Source organism: Salvelinus namaycush, chromosome 26 (genome assembly GCF_016432855.1).
Source record: "Salvelinus namaycush isolate Seneca chromosome 26, SaNama_1.0, whole genome shotgun sequence".
NCBI lineage: Eukaryota > Metazoa > Chordata > Actinopteri > Salmoniformes > Salmonidae > Salvelinus > Salvelinus namaycush.
Window position 1 is genome coordinate 35,421,092 of NC_052332.1, and position 22,154 is coordinate 35,443,245.

Sequence of the window (22,154 nt, forward strand, 5' to 3'; positions counted from 1 at the left end):
TTTATTAACTCAATGATGATGATTATTATAATTGTTTACATTGTTTGCAAACTGATATGTGACATGTATTAATGCCAAAATAACATGCAAAACCTGCCCTGAATGAGGGGTCGCCACAAAGGAGGTCAACCGATTCAAAGGAAGTCACTCAAATAAGGAAATAAGAATTCAACCAAAACACAGCACATGATAGGATAAATATTTAAAGCACTTCTAGGATAATACATTCAAATTCAAATTAAGATTCTACAGCTCTATATGACTTGTGTGTGAGTGCGCGTGTGAGTGCGCATGTGTGTCCGCGCGTGCGTGTGTGCGTGCGTGCGTGTGTGTGTAATCAATGATGTCTTTTACATGGCATATATCTCTGTGTGAATCATCATGTTTATCTGTGGGAGAGAAATCGGACATTTCTGTCCAGGAAGCAGATTCATCATTCACAGCCGGGGGTATGACATCATTCACCAACAACTGTTCCGAGTGACCACACAAGTAGTGGGCAGCCAGCTCCATAGAGAACAACATGTGCCTGCTTCTCTAGATCTCACCACAGGGTGTCACCCTCTGCATTCTGTTCCAACACTCGAAAAGCCCGAGTAATGCTGAAAGAATGCTCCCCATCTCTTTCCTTATGAAAGTTGTAGCCTTTAGACATTTGCCACATAATCAGTGAACTCTCTCTTCATATTGCACTAAGTATTATTTAACCACCTGGAGCACATTCAATGTTTTGTGGTTATACACGTGAGGTGCTACTTTTAGACTTTGCACCTCAGACTCAGGAGGAGACATACAAAAGCCAGGTCTCTCTCCTTCACACATTGTCAAAAGAGGAGTATACTGTCATTGTTTGGTGGTAAAGAGTTGGGCTTAAGACGGTAAGACAAGTCTATCTAATAGCTGTCACTAATCTAATCAATGTTTTCATGACCAAATGATTTTCTCTCTCTCTGTGGCCCCTGTTAACATTATCCATTGTTTGGGATGTGAGTTAGCATGTGCTATCTAGATATGTATTTTTAATCAAAAGGATTAGAGAGCTTTTGACTGGCATTGGAGATCTTTTTGTACCCACAGATGTAAAGCCTTTGAATTATTGAAGTGGAAGACTACTGGCTTGATGTTCATCCTCCTCAGCAGCCCCAGAGACATTGACAGGATCTAAACCTTTCATCTACCACCAGGCTTTATAGTGCCGCTATGCTTTGCAGAAACAGCGTTTCGAGCTGTATTTTAAAAGCTGTAGATCCACAAAGTGCACACTCCTTAAATTCAACAAATACATTGTACTGATAGATAACGTAATGAGAACAATTGGCATAATGGAGGAATAAGATACAAAAATCTACACCCTTTAAATTAACAAATAAATAAATCAAGAATGAATGCAATGTTGACTACTTTATACAAAAAAATATTTATATTATTAAAGTCTTATTTCACCTGACCTCAGTCAACTGATCCAATTGGCTTATTGTCATATTTATACGGTTCTGTTGGGTCCATTCTTTAGAAAGATTGCTCACCGGAGCAGTAATTTGACTTTACTGTGGTCACTAATGTCATTTCTATATTACTTCAACTGGACATAGACTCCTCTACAATAGGACGTGTTCCATGACAGCATGCCCCTCCAGGACTCATCATGTGCTCTGGTGAAGAGGAAATACCTGGGACAACAGTCACACCTGGACGGAGACATCCTTCCCGACCCCCCAAAAACATGGCCTGAATCCCCACTCATAAAAGCACATGGTAAGTGGAGGAGAGGATTGACACATTCAGGAATGGAATAAAGTGTGACTGATTTACCTGCAACACTCCAAGCATAATGTTGAAAAGTAAACCATTTAATTCAGAATGTTTGTTTTCATGCATGGTTATCTATTAACCAACTAATAGTTCATCTCACTATGACAACAGCTTATCTGAGATGCCGGGAACTTGTTATTTTAACCTGCAGATTTTGCTTCGTCAATGTCCCAGACTCAGGCAGAGAGAATGAGATCAGTTTTCATCAACGTCTCCAAGATCCCCCTGCTCCTCCTCTTCCTGTACATGTTCGTCTGCTCGTTGGATGTCCTGAGTTCTGCCTTCCAGTTAGCAGGAGGTATCCTTCCTCAGGTTCATTCAGGTTTATCCATCCTGGTCCATTAATGTATGACTACTCTCCCCTCAATCTCTGACTACATGAGACATAACTTTATAGATTGGAATAAAAAAATAACAATCATTAGCCTTACCCCACAGCTGTAAATGTAAGTGGTGTGTTCCCCACTGGGCGGACAGGTAAGGTGGCTGGGGACATCTTCAACGACAACGCCATACTGGCCAACCCGGTGGCAGGGCTGGTGGTGGGCATCCTGGTGACGGTTCTGGTCCAGAGCTCCTCTACCTCCACCTCCATTGTCGTCAGCCTCGTCTCCTCGGGCCGTAAGTCACACACACACACACACACACACACACACACACACACACACAAAACCTCTACTGTACTGCATTATACTACACAATAGGTCTGGATTACTGGAGGATAAACTGCAATAGAAGATGAAAGGTATATCTTGACATGCTGCCTCAATACAAGATGAAAGAGTATTTCTTGACATGTTGCCTCAATACAAATGAAAGAGTATTTCTATAAAAAAAATTGACTTTGTAATATAGATGAATAGTGGTTTATTGTTTTGCTCCTTGCTTGTGCAGTACTCAATGTGAGGTCTGCCATCCCAATCCTCATGGGATCCAATATTGGGACGTCCGTCACCAACACCATCGTTGCTCTGATGCAGGCTGGAGAGAGGGATGAGTTTGAACGGTAAGAAATGGCTGTGTATCCTCCTCTCCTGTAATTCCTTAGGATTTGAACAAACCCTATACCAAGTATTGCCACAGTTTGGCATCATGCATGATTTATAATAACATGACCTGTTCATTACAGGGCATTTGCTGGAGCGACGGTGCATGACTGTTTTAACTGGCTGTCAGTGCTGGTGCTACTGCCCCTGGAGGCAACCACAGGCCTGCTGAGAAGACTGTCTCAGGCCGTAGTTGACACCTTCCACATCAGCTCTGGAGATAAGGCCCCAGAGATGCTCAAGGTCATGACTGAACCACTCACCAAACTCATCATTCAGGTACTGAACCAATCACCAGACTCATCATTCAGGTACTGAACCACTCACCAAACTCATCCTTCAGGTACTGAACCCCTCACCAGACTCATCATTCAGGTACTGAACCAATCACCAGACTCATCATTCAGGTACTGAACCAATCACCAGACTCATCATTCAGGTACTGAACCACTCACCAAACTCATCATTCAGGTACTGAACCCCTCACCAGACTCATCATTCAGGTACTGAACCACTCACCAGACTCATCATTCAGGTACTGAACCACTCACCAAATGCATCATTCAGTTACTGAATCACTCACCAAACTCATCATTCAGGTACTGAACCACTCACCAGACTCATCATTCAGGCACTGAACCACTCACCAAACTCATCATTCAGGTACTGTCGGGGTTGGGCAAAATGTGTGGGTCTGCACTGTGTGGCTTTGGTCAAACACGAGTCACATGTCCAGGAATGTAGAAAGACTTATAAGCTTGTCTTTGGATCATTCATCCTTCCTTTGATCACCTCGCATTGATCGATATCATGTTTTATTCCCGTTTATCCTTACAGTTGGACAAGTCTGTCATCACTGGCATCGCCATGGGAGATGAGGCCATGAGTAACAGGAGTCTGGTGAGGGTATGGTGTAAGAATCACATCCTAACGGTAAGACCAAATGCCACAGGCCTCTCTTCATGTGCAAAATATCTGGAGTCACTGGTTTGGTGGTTTCAACGACAGATGTTTCTCTCTCATCCCCCTGCAGTCCTCTGTGAATGTTTCTGTTGGTGATTCCTTCAACTGTACGCCAATACAACCCTGCTGGCAAAGCAATGCAACAACCTGGACAACACAGAACATGACTCTGCTTGTAAATATAGAAAAATGTAAATCAATGTAATTTTCATTCTTGGAATTGAGCGAGTGTCAAAGTACTGTCACAGGGAAATACGTGACAGTCATACTGATTCCGCTACAGTCCTGGGGCTGCGGGCCCTAGTTGGACCCATAGTGGGGCCTTAGTGACAGATAATCTTGACAGATAAAAGCAGCAGAGTAGAAAGACTGACCCAGTCCTCTGTTGATGTCCCTAGGCAGCCATCTGTTTGTGGACTCGTGGTTGTCCGACCTGGCGGTAGGCCTCATTCTGCTAGCCTGCTCTCTTCTGCTCCTGTGCACCTGTTTGTTGCTGCTGGTCAAGCTGCTCAATTCCCTGCTCCAAGGCCAGGTGGCTAAGGCCATCCAGAGGATCATCAACACAGGTGGGTGTAATCTAAATGTGGCTGGAAGATTGAGATCAGAAAACATAGTTATGATTAATTTTTTTCCTCCCTGTGGTTTATGATTGCAAAGAATATCTATTAGAGGTGACGCCCATAGGCTTTGCATAGCTTATTAGAGGTGACGCCCATAGGCTTTGCATAGCTTATTAGAGGTGACGCCCATAGGCTTTGCATAGCTTATTAGAGGTGACACCCATAGGCTCTGTATAGCTTATTTGAGGTGATGCCCATAGGATCTGCATAGCTTATTTGAGGTGACGCCCATAGGCTCTGCATAGCTTATTTAAGGTGACGCCCATAGGCTCTGTATAGCTTATTAGAGGTGACACCCATAGGCTCTGCATAGCTTATTAGAGGTGACACCCATAGGCTCTGTATAGCTTATTAGAGGTGACACCCATAGGCTCTGTATAGCTTATTAGAGGTGACACCCATAGGCTCTGTATAGCTTATTTGAGGTGATGCCCATAGGATCTGTATAGCTTATTTGAGGTGACGCCCATAGGCTCTGTATAGCTTATTTGAGGTGACGCCCATAGGCTCTGCATAGCTTATTTGAGGTGGGGCCCATCATAGGCTCTGCATAGCTTATTAGAGTGGGTGTCCATAGGCTCTGCATAGCTTATTTGAGGTGACGCCCATAGGCTCTGTATAGCTTATTTGAGGTGACGCCCATAGGCTCTGCATAGCTTATTTGAGGTGACGCCCATAGGCTCTGCATAGCTTATTTGAGGTGACGCCCATAGGCTCTGCATAGCTTATTTGAGGTGACGCCCATAGGCTCTGCATAGCTTATTTGAGGTGACGCCCATAGGCTCTGCATAGCTTATTTGAGGTGACGCCCATAGGCTCTGCATAGCTTATTTGAGGTGACGCCCATAGGCTCTGCATAGCTTATTTGAGGTGGGGCCCATCATAGGCTCTGCATAGCTTATTTGAGGTGGGGCCCATCATAGGCTCTGCATAGCTTATTAGAGGTGACGCCCATCATAGGCTCTGCATAGCTTATTAGAGGTGACGCCCATCATAGGCTCTGCATAGCTTATTAGAGGTGACGCCCATAGGCTCTGCATAGCTTATTTGAGGTGGGGCCCATCATAGGCTCTGCATAGCTTATTTGAGGTGGGGCCCATCATAGGCTCTGCATAGCTTATTAGAGTGGGCGTCCATAGGCTCTGTATAGCTTATTTTAGGTGACGCCCATAGGCTCTGCATAGCTTATTTGAGGTGACGCCCATAGGCTCTGCATAGCTTATTTGAGGTGACGCCCATAGGCTCTGCATAGCTTATTTGAGGTGACGCCCATAGGCTCTGCATAGCTTATTTGAGGTGACGCCCATAGGCTCTGCATAGCTTATTTGAGGTGACGCCCATAGGCTCTGCATAGCTTATTTGAGGTGACGCCCATAGGCTCTGCATAGCTTATTTGAGGTGACGCCCATAGGCTCTGTATAGCTTATTTGAGGTGACGCCCATAGGCTCTGCATAGCTTATTTGAGGTGACGCCCATAGGCTCTGCATAGCTTATTTGAGGTGACGCCCATAGGCTCTGTATAGCTTATTTGAGGTGACGCCCATAGGCTCTGTATAGCTTATTTGAGGTGACGCCCATAGGCTCTGCATAGCTTATTTGAGGTGGGGCCCATCATAGGCTCTGCATAGCTTATTTGAGGTGGGGCCCATCATAGGCTCTGCATAGCTTATTTGAGGTGGGGCCCATCATAGGCTCTGCATAGCTTATTAGAGTGGGTGTCCATAGGCTCTGTATAGCTTATTTTAGGTGACGCCCATAGGCTCTGTATAGCTTATTTGAGGTGACGCCCATAGGCTCTGTATAGCTTATTTGAGGTGACGCCCATAGGCTCTGTATAGCTTATTTGAGGTGACGCCCATAGGCTCTGCATAGCTTATTTGAGGTGACGCCCATAGGCTCTGCATAGCTTATTTGAGGTGACGCCCATCATAGGCTCTGCATAGCTTATTTGAGGTGACGCCCATCATAGGCTCTGCATAGCTTATTTGAGGTGACGCCCATAGGCTCTGTATAGCTTATTAGAGGTGACGCCCATAGGCTCTGTATAGCTTATTAGAGGTGACGCCCATAGGCTCTGCATAGCTTATTTGAGGTGGGGCCCATCATAGGCTCTGCATAGCTTATTAGAGTGGGTGTCCATAGGCTCTGCATAGCTTATTAGAGTGGGTGTCCATAGGCTCTGCATAGCTTATTAGAGGTGACGCCCATAGGCTCTGCATAGCTTATTTGAGGTGACGCCCGTAGGCTCTGTATAGCTTATTTGAGGTGACGCCCATAGGCTCTGCATAGCTTATTTGAGGTGACGCCCATAGGCTCTGTATAGCTTATTTGAGGTGACGCCCATAGGCTCTGTATAGCTTATTTGAGGTGACGCCCATAGGCTCTGTATAGCTTATTTGAGGTGACGCCCATAGGCTCTGCATAGCTTATTTGAGGTGACGCCCATAGGCTCTGCATAGCTTATTTGAGGTGGGGCCCATCATAGGCTCTGCATAGCTTATTTGAGGTGGGGCCCATCATAGGCTCTGCATAGCTTATTAGAGTGGGTGTCCATAGGCTCTGTATAGCTTATTTGAGGTGACGCCCATAGGCTCTGTATAGCTTATTTGAGGTGACGCCCATAGGCTCTGTATAGCTTATTTGAGGTGACGCCCATAGGCTCTGTATAGCTTATTTGAGGTGACGCCCATAGGCTCTGCATAGCTTATTTGAGGTGATGCCCATAGGCTCTGCATAGCTTATTTGAGGTGACGCCCATCATAGGCTCTGCATAGCTTATTTGAGGTGGGGCCCATCATAGGCTCTGCATAGCTTATTTGAGGTGACGCCCATAGGCTCTGCATAGCTTATTTGAGGTGATGCCCATAGGCTCTGCATAGCTTATTTGAGGTGGGGCCCATCATAGGCTCTGCATAGCTTATTTGAGGTGGGGCCCATCATAGGCTCTGCATAGCTTATTAGAGTGGGTGTCCATAGGCTCTGCATAGCTTATTTGAGGTGACGCCCATAGGCTCTGTATAGCTTATTTGAGGTGACGCCCATAGGCTCTGTATAGCTTATTTGAGGTGACGCCCATCATAGGCTCTGTATAGCTTATTTGAGGTGACGCCCATCATAGGCTCTGCATAGCTTATTTGAGGTGACGCCCATAGGCTCTGCATAGCTTATTTGAGGTGACGCCCATAGGCTCTGCATAGCTTATTTGAGGTGGGGCCCATCATAGGCTCTGTATAGCTTATTTGAGGTGACGCCCATCATAGGCTCTGTATAGCTTATTTGAGGTGACGCCCATCATAGGCTCTGCATAGCTTATTTGAGGTGGGGCCCATCATAGGCTCTGCATAGCTTATTAGAGTGGGCGTCCATAAGCTCTGCATAGCTTATTAGAGGTGACGCCCATAGGCTCTGCATAGCTTATTTGAGGTGACGCCCATAGGCTCTGTATAGCTTATTTGAGGTGACGCCCATAGGCTCTGTATAGCTTATTTGAGGTGACGCCCATAGGCTCTGTATAGCTTATTTGAGGTGACGCCCATAGGCTCTGTATAGCTTATTTGAGGTGACGCCCATAGGCTCTGTATAGCTTATTTGAGGTGACGCCGATAGGCTCTGTATAGCTTATTTGAGGTGACGCCCATAGGCTCTGTATAGCTTATTTGAGGTGACGCCCATAGGCTCTGTATAGCTTGAGGTGACGCCCATAGGCTCTGTATAGCTTATTTGAGGTGACGCCCATAGGCTCTGTATAGCTTATTTGAGGTGACGCCGATAGGCTCTGTATAGCTTATTTGAGGTGACGCCCATAGGCTCTGCATAGCTTATTTGAGGTGACGCCCATAGGCTCTGTATAGCTTATTTGAGGTGACGCCCATCATAGGCTCTGCATAGCTTATTTGAGGTGGGGCCCATCATAGGCTCTGCATAGCTTATTTGAGGTGACGCCCATAGGCTCTGCATAGCTTATTTGAGGTGATGCCCATAGGCTCTGCATAGCTTATTTGAGGTGGGGCCCATCATAGGCTCTGCATAGCTTATTTGAGGTGGGGCCCATCAGGCTCTGCATAGCTTATTAGAGTGGGTGTCCATAGGCTCTGCATAGCTTATTAGAGGTGACGCCCATAGGATCTGCATAGCTTATTTGAGGTGACGCCCATAGGCTCTGTATAGCTTATTAGAGGTGATGCCCATAGGATCTGCATAGCTTATTTGAGGTGACGCCCATAGGCTCTGTATAGCTTATTTGAGGTGACGCCCATAGGCTCTGCATAGCTTATTTGAGGTGGGGCCCATCATAGGCTCTGCATAGCTTATTAGAGTGGGTGTCCATAGGCTCTGCACAGCTTTTAGTAAGCACTACGTAGCCATTTAGTAAGCAGAGATACATTTCGGTTGTGTGAGGAAAACAAAGCTGTAATAAAACACAGAGGTAGATTATGCAGTAAGTAAAATATAATAAAAAATATATATAATATTTAACCAGGTAGGCTAGTTGAGAACAAGTTCTCATTTACAACTGCGACCTGGCCAAGATAAAGCAAAGCAGTGCGACACAAACAACAACACAGAGTTACACATGGAGTAAACAAACATACAGTCAATAATACAATAGATTTTTTTTTTTTAGATACAATGTGTGCAAATGAGGTAGGATAAGGGAGGTAAGGCAATAAATAGGCCATAGTGGCGAAATAATTACAATATAGCAATTAAAACACTGGAGTGATAGATGTGCAGAAGATGAATGTGCAAGTAGAGATACTGGGGGCAAAGGAGCAAAATAAATCAAATAAATAACAGTATGGGGATGAGGTAGTTGGATGGGTTATTTACAGATGAGCTATGTACAGGTGCAGTGATATGTGAGCTGCTCTGACAGCTAGTGCTTAAAGCTAGTGAGGGAGATATGAGTCTCCAGTGATTTTAGCAGTTCGTTCCAGTCATTGGCAGCAGAGAACTGGAAGGAAAGGCGGCCAAAGGAGGAATTGGCTGTGACCAGTGAAATATACCTGCTGGAGCGCGTGCTGCGGGTGGGTGCTGCTATGGTGACCATTGAGCTGAGATAAGGCGGGGCTTTACCTAGCAAAGACTTGTAGATGACCTGGAGCTAGTGGGTTTGGCGACGAATATGAAGCGAGGGCCAGCCAACGAGGGCATACAGGTTGCAGTGGTGGGTAGTATATGGGGCTTTGGTGACAAAACGGATGGCACTGTGATGGACTGCATCCAATTTGCTGAGTAGAGTGTTGGAGGCTATCGCCAAAGTCGAGGATCGGTAGGATATACGAGGGTATGTTTGGCAGCATAAAATAACAATCCCAGCATTTGACATATTTCCCTTGAAAGCTCTTTACTGAAACTCCACATACTGTAAGTAATATGAATCTCCTCTCTCTCCCCTCCTCCAGACTTCCCCTACCCGTTTGGCTGGCTGGCAGGTTACCTGGCCATCCTAGTGGGGGCTGGCATGACCTTTGTGGTTCAGAGCAGCTCAGTGTTCACCTCTGCCATCACTCCTCTCATAGGTGAGTGTTACAAATACTATTTACCATGCAGATCACTTTGTAAGTTCTGGGCTCATAGGAGTGCTGATCTAGGACTAGATTCAGAGTCATTAACCGGTACCTACAAAGCAGATCATTGTTTTTATTTAGGTCATACAGTGCCTTTAGAAAGCACTCAGACCCCTTGACTTTTTCCACATGTTGTAATGTTACAGCCTTATTCTAAAATGTATAAAAAAAATTAAAACAATCTCAGCAAACTACACACAATATCCCATAATGACAAAGGGAAAACCGTTTTTAAATTTCTTTTGCACATTTATTAAAATAAAAACCGTTTGCTATGAGACTCGAAATTGTCAGGTGCATCCTGTTTCCATTGATCATCCTTGAGATGTTTCTACAACTTGATTGGAGTCCACCTGTGGTAAATTAAATTGGTTGGACATGATTTGGAAAGGCACACACCTGTCTATTTAAGGTCCCACCGTTGACAGTGCATGTCAGAGAAAAAAACCAAGCCATGAGAATCAGGTTTCAGGTAAGACCCAAATGCAGACTGTGTTGAAGTATCAAAGGTTATTGCAGCAACAGGGGGAAGCACACGACAGTTCAAGGCAGGAAGGGGTCGATAATCCAGAGTAGAGGGCAATGGTACAGGACGGGAGTCAGGCTTAGGATCATGGCAGGGCAGAGAGGTCAGGCAGGCGGGCTCAGAGTCAGGACAGGCAAGGGTCAAAACCAGGAGGGCAAGAAACAGAGAGACAGGGGAAAAGCAGGAGCTGAGAAAAAAACGCAGGTTGACTTGACAAACAAGACAAACTGGCAACAAACAAGCAGAGAACACAGGTATACAGTTGAAGTAGGAAGTTTACATACACTTAGGTTGGAGATATTAAAACTCGTTTTTCAACCACTCCACAAATTTCTTGTTAACAAATTATAGTTTTGGCAAGTCGGTTAGGACATCTACTTTGTGCATGACAAGTAATTTTTCCAACAATTGTTTACAGACAGAAAATTTCACTTATCATTCACTGTATCACAATTCCAGTGGGTCACAAGTTTACATACACTAAGTTGACTGTGCCTTTAAACAGCTCGGAAATTCCAGAAAATTATGTAATGGCTTTAGAAGCTTCTGATAGGCTAATTGACATAATTTGAGTCAATAGGAGGTGTACCTGTGTATGTATTTCAAGGCCTACCTTCAAACTCAGTGCCTCTTTGCTTGACATCATGGGAAAATCAAAAGAAATCAGGACAAATTAGCCAAGACATCAGAAAAAAAATTGTAGAGATGCACAAGTCTGGTTCATCCTTGGGAGCAATTTCCAAACGCCTGAAGGTACCACGTTCATCTGTACAAACAATAGTATGCACGTATAAACACCATGGGACCACGCAGCCGCCATACCGCTCAGGAAGGAGACAGTATGTCTACTAGAGATGAACGTACTTTGGGGCCGAAAGTGCGAATCAATCCCAGAACAACAGCAAAGGACCTTGTGAAGATGCTGGAGGAAACAGGTACAAAAGGATCTATATCCACAGTAAAACGAATCCTATATCGACATAACCTGAAAGGCTGCTCAGCCAGGAAGAAGCCCCTACCACAAAACCGCCATAAAAAAGCCAGACTATGGTTTGCAACTGCACATGGGGACAAAGATCATACTTTTTAGAGAAATGTCCTCTGGTCTGATGAAACAAAAATAGAACTGTTTGGCCATAATGACCATCGCTCTGTTTGGAGGAAATAGGGGGAGGCTTGCAAGCCGAAGAACAACATCCCAACCGTGAAGCACGGGGGTGGCAGCATGTTGTGGGGGTGCTTTGCTGCAGGAGGGACTGGTGCACTTCACAAAATAGGTGGCATCATGAGGCAGGAAAATTAGGTGGATATATTGAAGCAACATCTCTAGACATCAGTCAGGAAGTTAAAGCTTGGTCGCAAATGGGTCTTCCAAATGGACAATGACCCCAAGCATACTTCCAAAGTTGTGGCAAAATGGCTTTAGGACAACAAAGTCAAGGTATTGGAGTGGCCATCACAAAGCCCTGACCTCAATCCTATAGAACATTTGTTGGCAGAACTGAAAAAGCATGTGCGAGCAAGGAAGCCTACAGACCTGACTCAGTTACACCAGCTCTGTCAGGAGGAATGGGCCAAAATTCACCCAACTTATTGTGGGAAGCTTGTGGAAGGCTACCTGAAACATTTGAAAAACTGAGTTTAAATGTATCTGGCAAAGGTGTATGTAAACTTCCAACTTCAACTGTAAGTACACCCAGGGGATAATAGGGAAGATGGGCGACACCTGGAGGGCGGTGGAGACAATTACAAGGACAGGTGAAACCGATCAGGTCGTGACAATGAGATTGAAGGAATTGTCCGTACAGCTTTGAGACAGGATTGTGTTGAGGCAAAGATCTGGGGAAGGGTGCCACAAATTCTGCAGTAATGAAGGTCCCCAAGAACACAGTGGCCTCCATCATTCTTAAATTGAAGAAGTTTGGAACCACCGGGCCAAACTGAGCAATCGGGGGAGTAGGGCCTTGGGAGTAGGGCCCGATGGTCACTCTGACAGAGCTCCAGAGTTCTTCTGTGGAGATGGGACAACCATCTCTGCAGCACTCCACCAATCAGGCCTTTATGGTAGAGTGGCTAAACGGAAGCCACTCTTCAGTAAAAGGCACATGACAGCCCGCTTGGAATTTGCCAAAAGGCACCTAACGTCTCTCAGACCATGAGAAACAAGATTCTCTGGTCTGATGAAACCAAGATTGAACTCTTTGGCCTGAATGGCAAGCGTCACATCTGGAGTAAACCTGGCACCATCCTTTCGGTGAAGCATTGTGGTGGTAGCATCATGCTGTAGGGATGTTTTCCAGCGGCAGGGACTCGGAGACTAGTCAGGATCAACGGAAAGATGAACAGAGCAAAGTACAGAGAGATCCTTGATGAAAACCTGCTCCAGAGCGTTCAGGACCTCAGACTGGGGCGAAGGTTCACCCTCCAACAGGACCCTAACCACACAGTCAAGACAACGCAGGAGTGGCCTCTGTGTTGAGTGGTCTTTGAAGGAGTGGTCTCTGAATGTCCTTGAGTGGCCCTGCCAGAGCCCGGACTTGAACTTGATCGAACATCTCTGGAGAGACCTGAAAATAGCTATGCAGCAACGCTCTCAATCCAACCTGACAGGGCTTGAGAGGATCGACAGAGAAGAATGGGAGAAACTCCCTCCAAATACAGGTGTGCCAAGCTTGTAGTGTCTTACCCAAGAAGACTCGAGGCTGCAATCGCTGCCAAAAAGTGCTTCAAGAAAGTACAGAGTAAAGGATTCTGAGTACTTACGTAATGGGATCTGTTTTTGCTTTATCATTGTGGGGTATTGTGTGTAGATTGATGAGAAAAAAATGTTTTAATCAAGTTAAGAATAAGGCTGTAACGTAACAAAATGTGGATAAAGTCAAGGGGTCTGAATTTTTTAGCTCCCAAGCACGACCCGCTCGTAAAACTGTAATAAACAACTACTTCTTTATCAGGGTTAGAACTTAACCTCTAATTCCTCCCAAACCCGGATCACCCCCATCAGTAAAAAAGCTGACTAGCATAGCCTAGCATCGCGTCACAAGTAAATACTAGCATCTAAATATCATTAAATCACAAGTCCAAGACACCAGATGAAAGATACACATCTTGTGAATCCAGCCATCATTTCTGATTTTTAAAATGTTTTACAGGGAAGACACAATATGTAAATCTATTAGCTAACCACGTTAGCAAAAGACACCACTTTTTTTACTCCACCAGTTTTTTACTCCATCAGTAGCTATCACAAATTCGACCAAATAAAGATATAAATAGCCACTAACCAACAAACAACTTCATCAGATGACAGTCTGATAACATATTTATTGTATAGCATATGTTTTGTTAGAAAAATGTGCATATTTCAGGTATAAATCATAGTTTACCATTGCAGCCACCATCACAACTCACCAAAGCGACTAGAATAACTACAGAGAGCAACGTGTATTACCTAATTACTCATCATAAAACATTTCTTAAAAATACACAGCGTACAGCAAATGAAAGACACAGATCTTGTGAATCCAGCCAATATTTCAGATTTTTTTAAGTGTTTTACAGCGAAAACACAATATAGCATTATATTAGCTTACCACAATAGCAAACCACACAATTCAAGCCAAAAATAGCGATAACGTATAACCCAGCAAAAGATATTAATTTTTTCACTGACCTGCTCAGAATTCTTCAGATGACAGTCCTATAACATCATATTACACAATGCATATAGAGTTTGTTCGAAAATGTGCATATTTAGCGGCACAAATCGTGGTTATACAATGAGAAAAGTAGCCAAGCTGCAAAGAAAATGTCAGGAGAAATCTTGGGAAAGGCACCTATTCTAATCGATAAGTAATCATAAACTTGACTAAAAAATACAGATTGGACAGCAAACGAAAGATAAATTAGTTCTTAATGCAATCGCTGTGTTAGATTTTTAAAATTAACGTTACTGCGCAATACAGCGTGCGCTAAAGCGAGACCGCACCGAAATTCATGGCGGAATTATTATTTGACATTTGTCAACATAAATACGAATTAACAGCATAAAGACTGCTTACTATTTGCTGAGCTTCCATCAGAATCTTGGGCAAGGTGTCCTTTCTCCAGAACAATCGTCTTTTGGTTGAAAGATGTCCCCTTCTCCTGTAGAAATAGCAGCTAACGCTAGCTATGTGCCGGAAAGGTGTCCAACTCCTGATAGCGCGTCACAAAGAAATCCCAGAAAATCGCAATAAACTGATATAAACTGCTATAAGTCGGTTTAAATTAACTACCTTATGATGTCTTTAACAACTATAACGAATAAAAACATGACCGGAGATATAGAACTAGTAAAACGAAAGCTTTTGCAGGACGCCATTGTGATGTCCCTCTTGCGCCAGGCGCCCCGTTGAAAAGAACGGTACTTCCGTTCCACGGTCTTATATAGGGCCCCAGATGGTGCAATCCACTCCATTCAAATTCTCACCGCTTACTGACATCTAGAGGAAGGCGTATGCAGTGCATGTAGCCCCATAGCTTACATGGGGACTTATAAACTGACCCTAGAACAGGGACCTCGATTTCAGAAATCTCACTTCCTGACAGGAAATGTGCTGCAGAATGAGTTCTGTTTCACTCAGAGAAATAATTCAAACGGTTTTAGAAACTAGAGAGTGTTTTCTATCCAATAGTAATAATAATATGCATATTGTACGAGCAAGAATTGAGTACGAGGCAGTTTAATTTGGGAACGAAATTATTACAAAGTGCAAATAGCACCCCCTATTGCCAAGAGGTTTTAAACAAGGCTGCATGGGATTTCTCTTAACGCGACTCCGTGCAGCCAATGGCAATGTTCGCTTTAGGTATAACGCCGGGAGCCGCTTCTGGATTTGACAGCTCAACCGCAGTTCCACCTCCGACATGTCAAAACAACAGCTATGCGGGAATCGGCTAGAGCGAATCTGATTGAATCAGCCCCCCTGTCTATGTAATCTTATTCATTATAATCTAATATACAAAACTGATCCTAGATCCGCACTCCTACTCTGAGACGCTTAAGAATACGGGCCCTGTAATCTTCTAAGCTAAAGGTATTCTGTAGCCAGCTGACCTGAGCAGGAGATCAAATGACTCATTCCTCTGGTGGTGATAGTGACACATGAGTTAATGAGGAGGTGGCACTAGTTTCTCTTTAATAAGCCTTGGTGAGGTATTACTTTTCTCATGAATTTCACTTTTTTTATGTGGGGGGGCATTAACCCAATTGAAAAAAGCAGGGCTTGTTTTTGCTCTATTTGTTGATGAAACACTTACAGGAGAAACAAGGTTATACTAATATGAATTAAGGTTGGTTTTGTTTGGGAATTAATTATGTGTGTCTGATGGAGCCAGGTGTATTATTTGCTAGAGAGGGGAGAATCCATTTCATGCTGTCTAATCCCCGGCACTCTCTGGGGGATAGATCTACCTCAGTGTTCTGAGATCAGCAATAATTAACTGCATAGTGGCTGGACTCTCCCACGGAGCATGGTAGTGAGCTGTGGCTCCATGGAATCCCTATTTCTGGGCTGGTTAATCCCCTGGAGTTTAGGATCTGCTGTGCAGGCACGGAGACAAAGTCTTTCTCACACAGAATAGCTACTGCTATTCAAATGAAATGAAATCAAACTTTTTTTTGTCACATGCACTGAATACAACGTGTAGACCTTACTGTGAAATGCTTACTTACAAGCCCTTAACCAACAGTGCAGTTCAAGAAGAGTTAAGTAAATATTTACTAAGTAAACTAAAGTAAAAAATTATAAAAAGTAACACAATATTATAACAATAGCAATGCTATATACAAGGGGTGCCGGTACCGAGTCAGTGTGCGGGGGTACAGGTTTGAGGTCATTTGTACATGTAGGTAGGGGTGAAGTGACTATGCATAGATAATAAACAGCGAGCAGCAGCAGTGTACAAAACAAATGGAGAGGGGGGGGGTCAATGGGGGGTCAAAGTCCGGTGGCCATTTGATTAGTTGTTCAGCAGTCTTATGGCTTGGGGGTAGAAGCTGTAAACGAGCCTTTTGGCCCTAGACTTGGTGCTCCGGTACCGCTAGCCGTGCGGTAGCAGAGAAAACTGTCTATAACTTGGGTGACCGAAGTCTTTGACAATTTTATGGGCTTTCCTCTGACACCGCCTAGTATATAGGTCCTGGATTGCAGGAAGCTTGGCCCCGGTGATGTACTGGGCCGTAAGCACTACCCACTGTAGCGCCTTACGGTCAGATGCCGAGCAGACTTTGTGAAATGCTTACTTACAAGCCCTTAACCAACAGTGCAGTTCAAGAAGAGTTAAGAAAATATTTACCAAGTAGACTAAAATAAAAAGTAATAATAAAAAAGTAACACAATAAGAATAACAATAATAAGGTTATATACAGGGGGCACCGGTACCGAGTCAGTGTTCGGGGGTACAGGTTAGTTGAGGTCATTTGTACATGTAGTTGGGGGTGAAGTGACTATGCATAGATAATAAACAGCGAGTAGCAGTAGCAACAGTGTACAAGGGGGGGGGGGGGGGGATTGTCCGGTGGCGATTTAGTTAATTGTTCAGCAGTCTTATGGCTTGGGGGTAGAAGCTATTGAGGAGCCTCTTGGTCCTAGACTTGGCGCTCCGGTACCGCTTGCCGTGCGGTAGCAGAGAAAACAGTCTATAACTTGGGTGACTGGAGTCTCTGACAATTTTATGGGCTTTCCTCTGACACCGCCTATTATATAGGTCCTGGATGGCAGGAAGGTTGGCCCCAGTGATGTACTGCGCCGTTTGCACTACCCTTGGTCAGATGCCGAGCATTTGCCATACCAGGCAGTGATGCAACTGGTCAGGATGCTCTCGATGGTGCAGCTGTAGAACCTTTTGAGGATCTGGGGACCCATGCCAAATCTTTTCAGTCTCCTGAGGGGAAAAGGTGTTGTCGTTCCCTCTTCACGACTGTCTTGGTATGTTTGGACCATGATAGATCATTGGTGATGTGGACACCAAGGAAAGTCTCGACCCGCTCCACTACAGCCCCGTTGATGTTAATGGGGGCCTGTTCGGCCTGCCTTTTCCTGTAGTCCACGATCAGCTCCTTTGTCTTGCTCACATTGAGGGAGAGGTTGTTGTCCTGGCACCACACTGCCAGGTCTCTGACCTCCTCCCTATAGGCTGTCTCATCGTTGTCGGTGATCAGGCCTACCACTGTTGTGTCATCAGAAAATGTAATGATGGTGTTGGAGTTGTGTTTGGCCACGCAGTCGTTGGTGAACAGGGAGTACAGGAGGGGACTAAGTACACACCCCTGAGGGGCCCCAGTGTTGAGGATCAACTTATCAGACGTGTTGTTGCTCCAGCCAGCAGTTCCTTAACTGGAACTAGATAATGCTGTCTCCTCACCAACCATGTGATTCCTCTACTAAATAAAGCTTCAGTCTATGGAGTTGCAGCCCCATCACATGGCTCTGTGATGCTATTGTATTTTGTGCTCTCAGGTATTGGTGTTATCAGCATTGAACGTGCCTACCCTTTGACCCTGGGGTCAAACATTGGTACAACCACCACAGCTATCCTGGCAGCATTGGCAAGCCCAGGGGACAAGCTGGCGGCAGCTTTCCAGGTACAGAAATCTCATCCTTCTACACTGGAACTTTACATGACTGTTTTTGTTATCCTTTCCAATCAATCAATCAATCAAATGTATTTATAAAGCCCTTTTTACATCAGCCGATGTCACAACATGCTGTACAGAAACCCAGCCTAAAACCCCAAACAGCGAGCAATGCAGATGTAGAAGCACGGGGGGGGGGGCTTGTCTGTTTACAGGGTCTTCTGTCCTATCATATTTTTCTCATTACATTACCCTGGTCTGTTTACAGGGTCTTCTGTCCTATCATATCTCTGTCATTACATTACCCTGGTCTGTTCTACAGGGTCTTCTGTCCTATCATATCTCTGTCATTACATTACCCTGGTCTGTTCTACAGGGTCTTCTGTCCTATCATATCTCTCTCATTACATTACCCTGGTCTGTTTACAGGGTCTTCTGTTCCTTCATATCTCTGTCATTACATTACCCTGGTCTGTTTACAGGGTCTTCTGTTCCATCATATCTCTGTCATTACATTACCCTGGTCTGTTTACAGGGTCTTCTGTCCTATCATGTCTCTGTCATTACATTACCCTGGTCTGTTCTACAGGTCGCCTTGTGTCATTTCTTCTTCAACATACTGGGCATTCTGCTGTGGTACCCTGTGCCCACCACCCGCCTGCCCATCCGTATGGCCAGGACTTTGGGGCAGCGCACGGCCAAGTATCGCTGGTTTGCTGTACTCTACCTACTTCTGTGCTTCCTGATCCTGCCCTCGCTCGTCTTCGCCCTCTCCATGGCAGGCTGGCAGATGATGGCTGGGGTGGGCGTGCCCTTCGCTGCGGCCCTCCTCTTGGTGTCTGTGGTGAACATCCTGCAGGTACACAGGCCAGGCTGTCTGCCAGTGAGGCTGCAGAGCTGGGACTTCCTGCCTCTCTGGATGCATTCCCTTCAACCCCTGGATACCCTAATCACCAAGGTGACCCTGTGCTGCGCTAAAGGAGCCAGCGAGCCTGGTCTGATACAGTGCTCCATGGACCGTGATGGTCCTCAGAAGAGGAGCCACATGGCTTTGGACAACCTTGTTCTGTGTTACATAGACGAAGCCCCCACAGTGGTAATGTCCCAGGGGGCAGACGAAGCCCCCACAGTGGTAATGTCCCAGGGGGCAGACGAAGCCCCCACATTGGTAATGTCCCAGGGGGCAGACGAAACCCCCACAGTGGTAATGTCCCAGGGGGTGGACGAAGCCCCCACAGTGGTAATGTCCCAGGGTGTAGACAGGGTCAGGAGCACACGTCTGTAGAACATATGACACTGTAACAACAGGGAGACAGAGCAGATATCTTGTGAAAGCAGCATCGTGGACTGCAAGAAATGAGCAGTGATGATCTAATGTTATGGAACAACGAGACTGGAGCAAAAACTGTAGGAGCTTATGGTTGCATGAAAACATGACTCCACTCACAGTCAGTTCCTTTATGGATTGCAGAAATCATGCATGATGCCAGCAGCTACAAAACAATGTTTACTGTAGTTGAGTTATGTCATGCACTGTACTTCAAAGCCAAGGAATCCTTAAGAGTTTATTATTTTCTCACAGTAACTCTATTTCCAGACAAATGTTTGGGCCTATTGCCTACAGGACATATGTATGATATTATAATTTCCCACAATCAGGATTGCAATTGACTTTGTCAAAACAAACACTTCTTCCTCTTTGCTGTCAGTCAGGAGAGGCAGTAAATGTCTGTCTCTCTGCTGAAAATGCAGGAAGTCTGAATAGAACGACAAAAAACTCAGCCAAATAAAAGGCTAGCTTAAAATAAGCTATATAGGAGGGAATGGGCGCCTCCACTCGCTAATTATAAAGCAACGGGGCTCTGAATGGTTGATTTAAACATCCATTTGGTGGCATAATGGCAAGTGATTTCCCCAGTTTCAATACATTTTAGGCTTAACGTCTCCTCGCTACTCTTTGAACAATTGGTACTTTTAACCACATGAATATTCCAGAGAGTTAAAATGAGATCATTTGATCATTTTGTTCAAAATCACAATTATTGTACATATAGGAGTTTCATATTTGAGATGAGATGGGAAGCAATTGTATCAAGTCAACTGTGTGTAACACAGAAAGACATGAATCTGTCTTTCCTATTTAAAAGACACATTAGAGCAGGGCTTTTCCCCGGACGAGTTTCTCCAACCGAGCTGAGACGGACAAGAGAGTTGCCAGTGTCATGAAACTAGAAGCTAGAATAGAATTTAGTAATAATTCAGAATATACCACATCTAACAGTCGGCAGATAGGGAGTTTAAAATCATCCATAATAGCCAAGGACGATAGATGAAGAGCAGCCATGAGATGGCATGTTTTTATTACATAAGAAGTTCTTGAGGCAGACCTATTTAAGTGTAGACTACTTTTCTTGTGACAGAGCCCTACACTACAGCTTACAGCACAGAGCCCTACACTACAGCTTACAGCACAGAGCCCTACACTACAGCTTACAGCACAGAGCCCTACACTACAGCTTACAGCACAGAGCCCTACACTACAGCTTACAGCACAGAGCCCTACACTACAGCTTACAGCACAGAGCCCTACACTACAGCTTACAGTAGAGCCCTACACTACAGCTTACAGTACAGAGCCCTACACTACATCTTACAGTACAGAGCCCTGCACTACATCTTACAGTAGAGCCCTGCACTACATCTTACAGTAGAGCCCTACACTACAGCTTACAGTACAGAGCCCTACACTACAGCTTACAGTACAGAGCCCTACACTACAGCTTACAGTACAGAGCCCTACACTACAGCTTACAGTACAGAGCCCTACACTACAGCTTACAGTACAGAGCCCTACACTACAGCACAGAGCCCTACACTACAGCACAGAGCCCTACACTACAGCACAGAGCCCTACACTACAGCACAGAGCCCTACACTACAGCTTACAGTACAGAGCCCTACACTACATCTTACAGTACAGAGCCCTGCACTACATCTTACAGTAGAGCCCTGCACTACATCTTACAGTAGAGCCCTACACTACAGCTTACAGTACAGAGCCCTACACTACAGCTTACAGTACAGAGCCCTACACTACAGCTTACAGTACAGAGCCCTACACTACAGCTTACAGTACAGAGCCCTACACTACAGCTTACAGTACAGAGCCCTACACTACAGCACAGAGCCCTACACTACAGCACAGAGCCCTACACTACAGCACAGAGCCCTACACTACAGCTTACAGTACAGAGCCCTACACTACAGCTTACAGTACAGGGCCCTACACTACAGCTTACAGTACAGAGCCCTACACTACATCTTACAGTACAGAGCCCTACACTACAGCTTACAGTACAGAGCCCTACACTACAGCTTACAGTACAGAGCCCTACACTACAGCTTACAGCACAGAGCCCTACACTACAGCTTACAGCACAGAGCCCTACACTACAGCTTACAGCACAGAGCCCTACACTACAGCTTACAGCACAGAGCCCTACACTACAGCTTACAGTACAGAGCCCTACACTACATCTTACAGTACAGAGCCCTACACTACATCTTACAGTACAGAGCCCTACACTACATCTTACAGTACAGAGCCCTGCACTACATCTTACAGTAGAGCCCTGCACTACATCTTACAGTACAGAGCCCTACACTACAGCTTACAGTACAGAGCCCTACACTACAGCTTACAGTACAGAGCCCTACACTACAGCTTACAGTACAGAGCCCTACACTACAGCTTACAGTACAGAGCCCTACACTACAGCTTACAGTACAGAGCCCTACACTACAGCACAGAGCCCTACACTACAGCACAGAGCCCTACACTACAGCTTACAGTACAGAGCCCTACACTACAGCTTACAGTACAGGGCCCTACACTACAGCTTACAGTACAGGGCCCTACACTACATCTTACAGTACAGGGCCCTACACTACATCTTACAGTACAGGGCCCTACACTACATCTTACAGTACAGAGCCCT

At 45.1% G+C, this 22,154-nt stretch overlaps 1 protein-coding gene across 1 annotated transcript; it reads left to right on the forward strand.

The window, feature by feature from the left end:
• Window positions 1–1,625: 1,625 nt before the first annotated feature.
• Window positions 1,626–19,441, forward strand: slc34a1b (solute carrier family 34 member 1b). Its single transcript, XM_038964755.1, has 11 exons — window positions 1,626–1,755; window positions 1,964–2,110; window positions 2,290–2,433; window positions 2,707–2,818; window positions 2,942–3,137; window positions 3,696–3,791; window positions 3,892–4,012; window positions 4,220–4,387; window positions 9,848–9,964; window positions 18,041–18,165; window positions 18,746–19,441. The coding sequence occupies exons 1-11, from the start codon at window positions 1,626–1,628 to the stop codon at window positions 19,439–19,441; spliced, it is 2,052 nt and encodes a 683-aa protein (XP_038820683.1).
• Window positions 19,442–22,154: the final 2,713 nt, after the last annotated feature.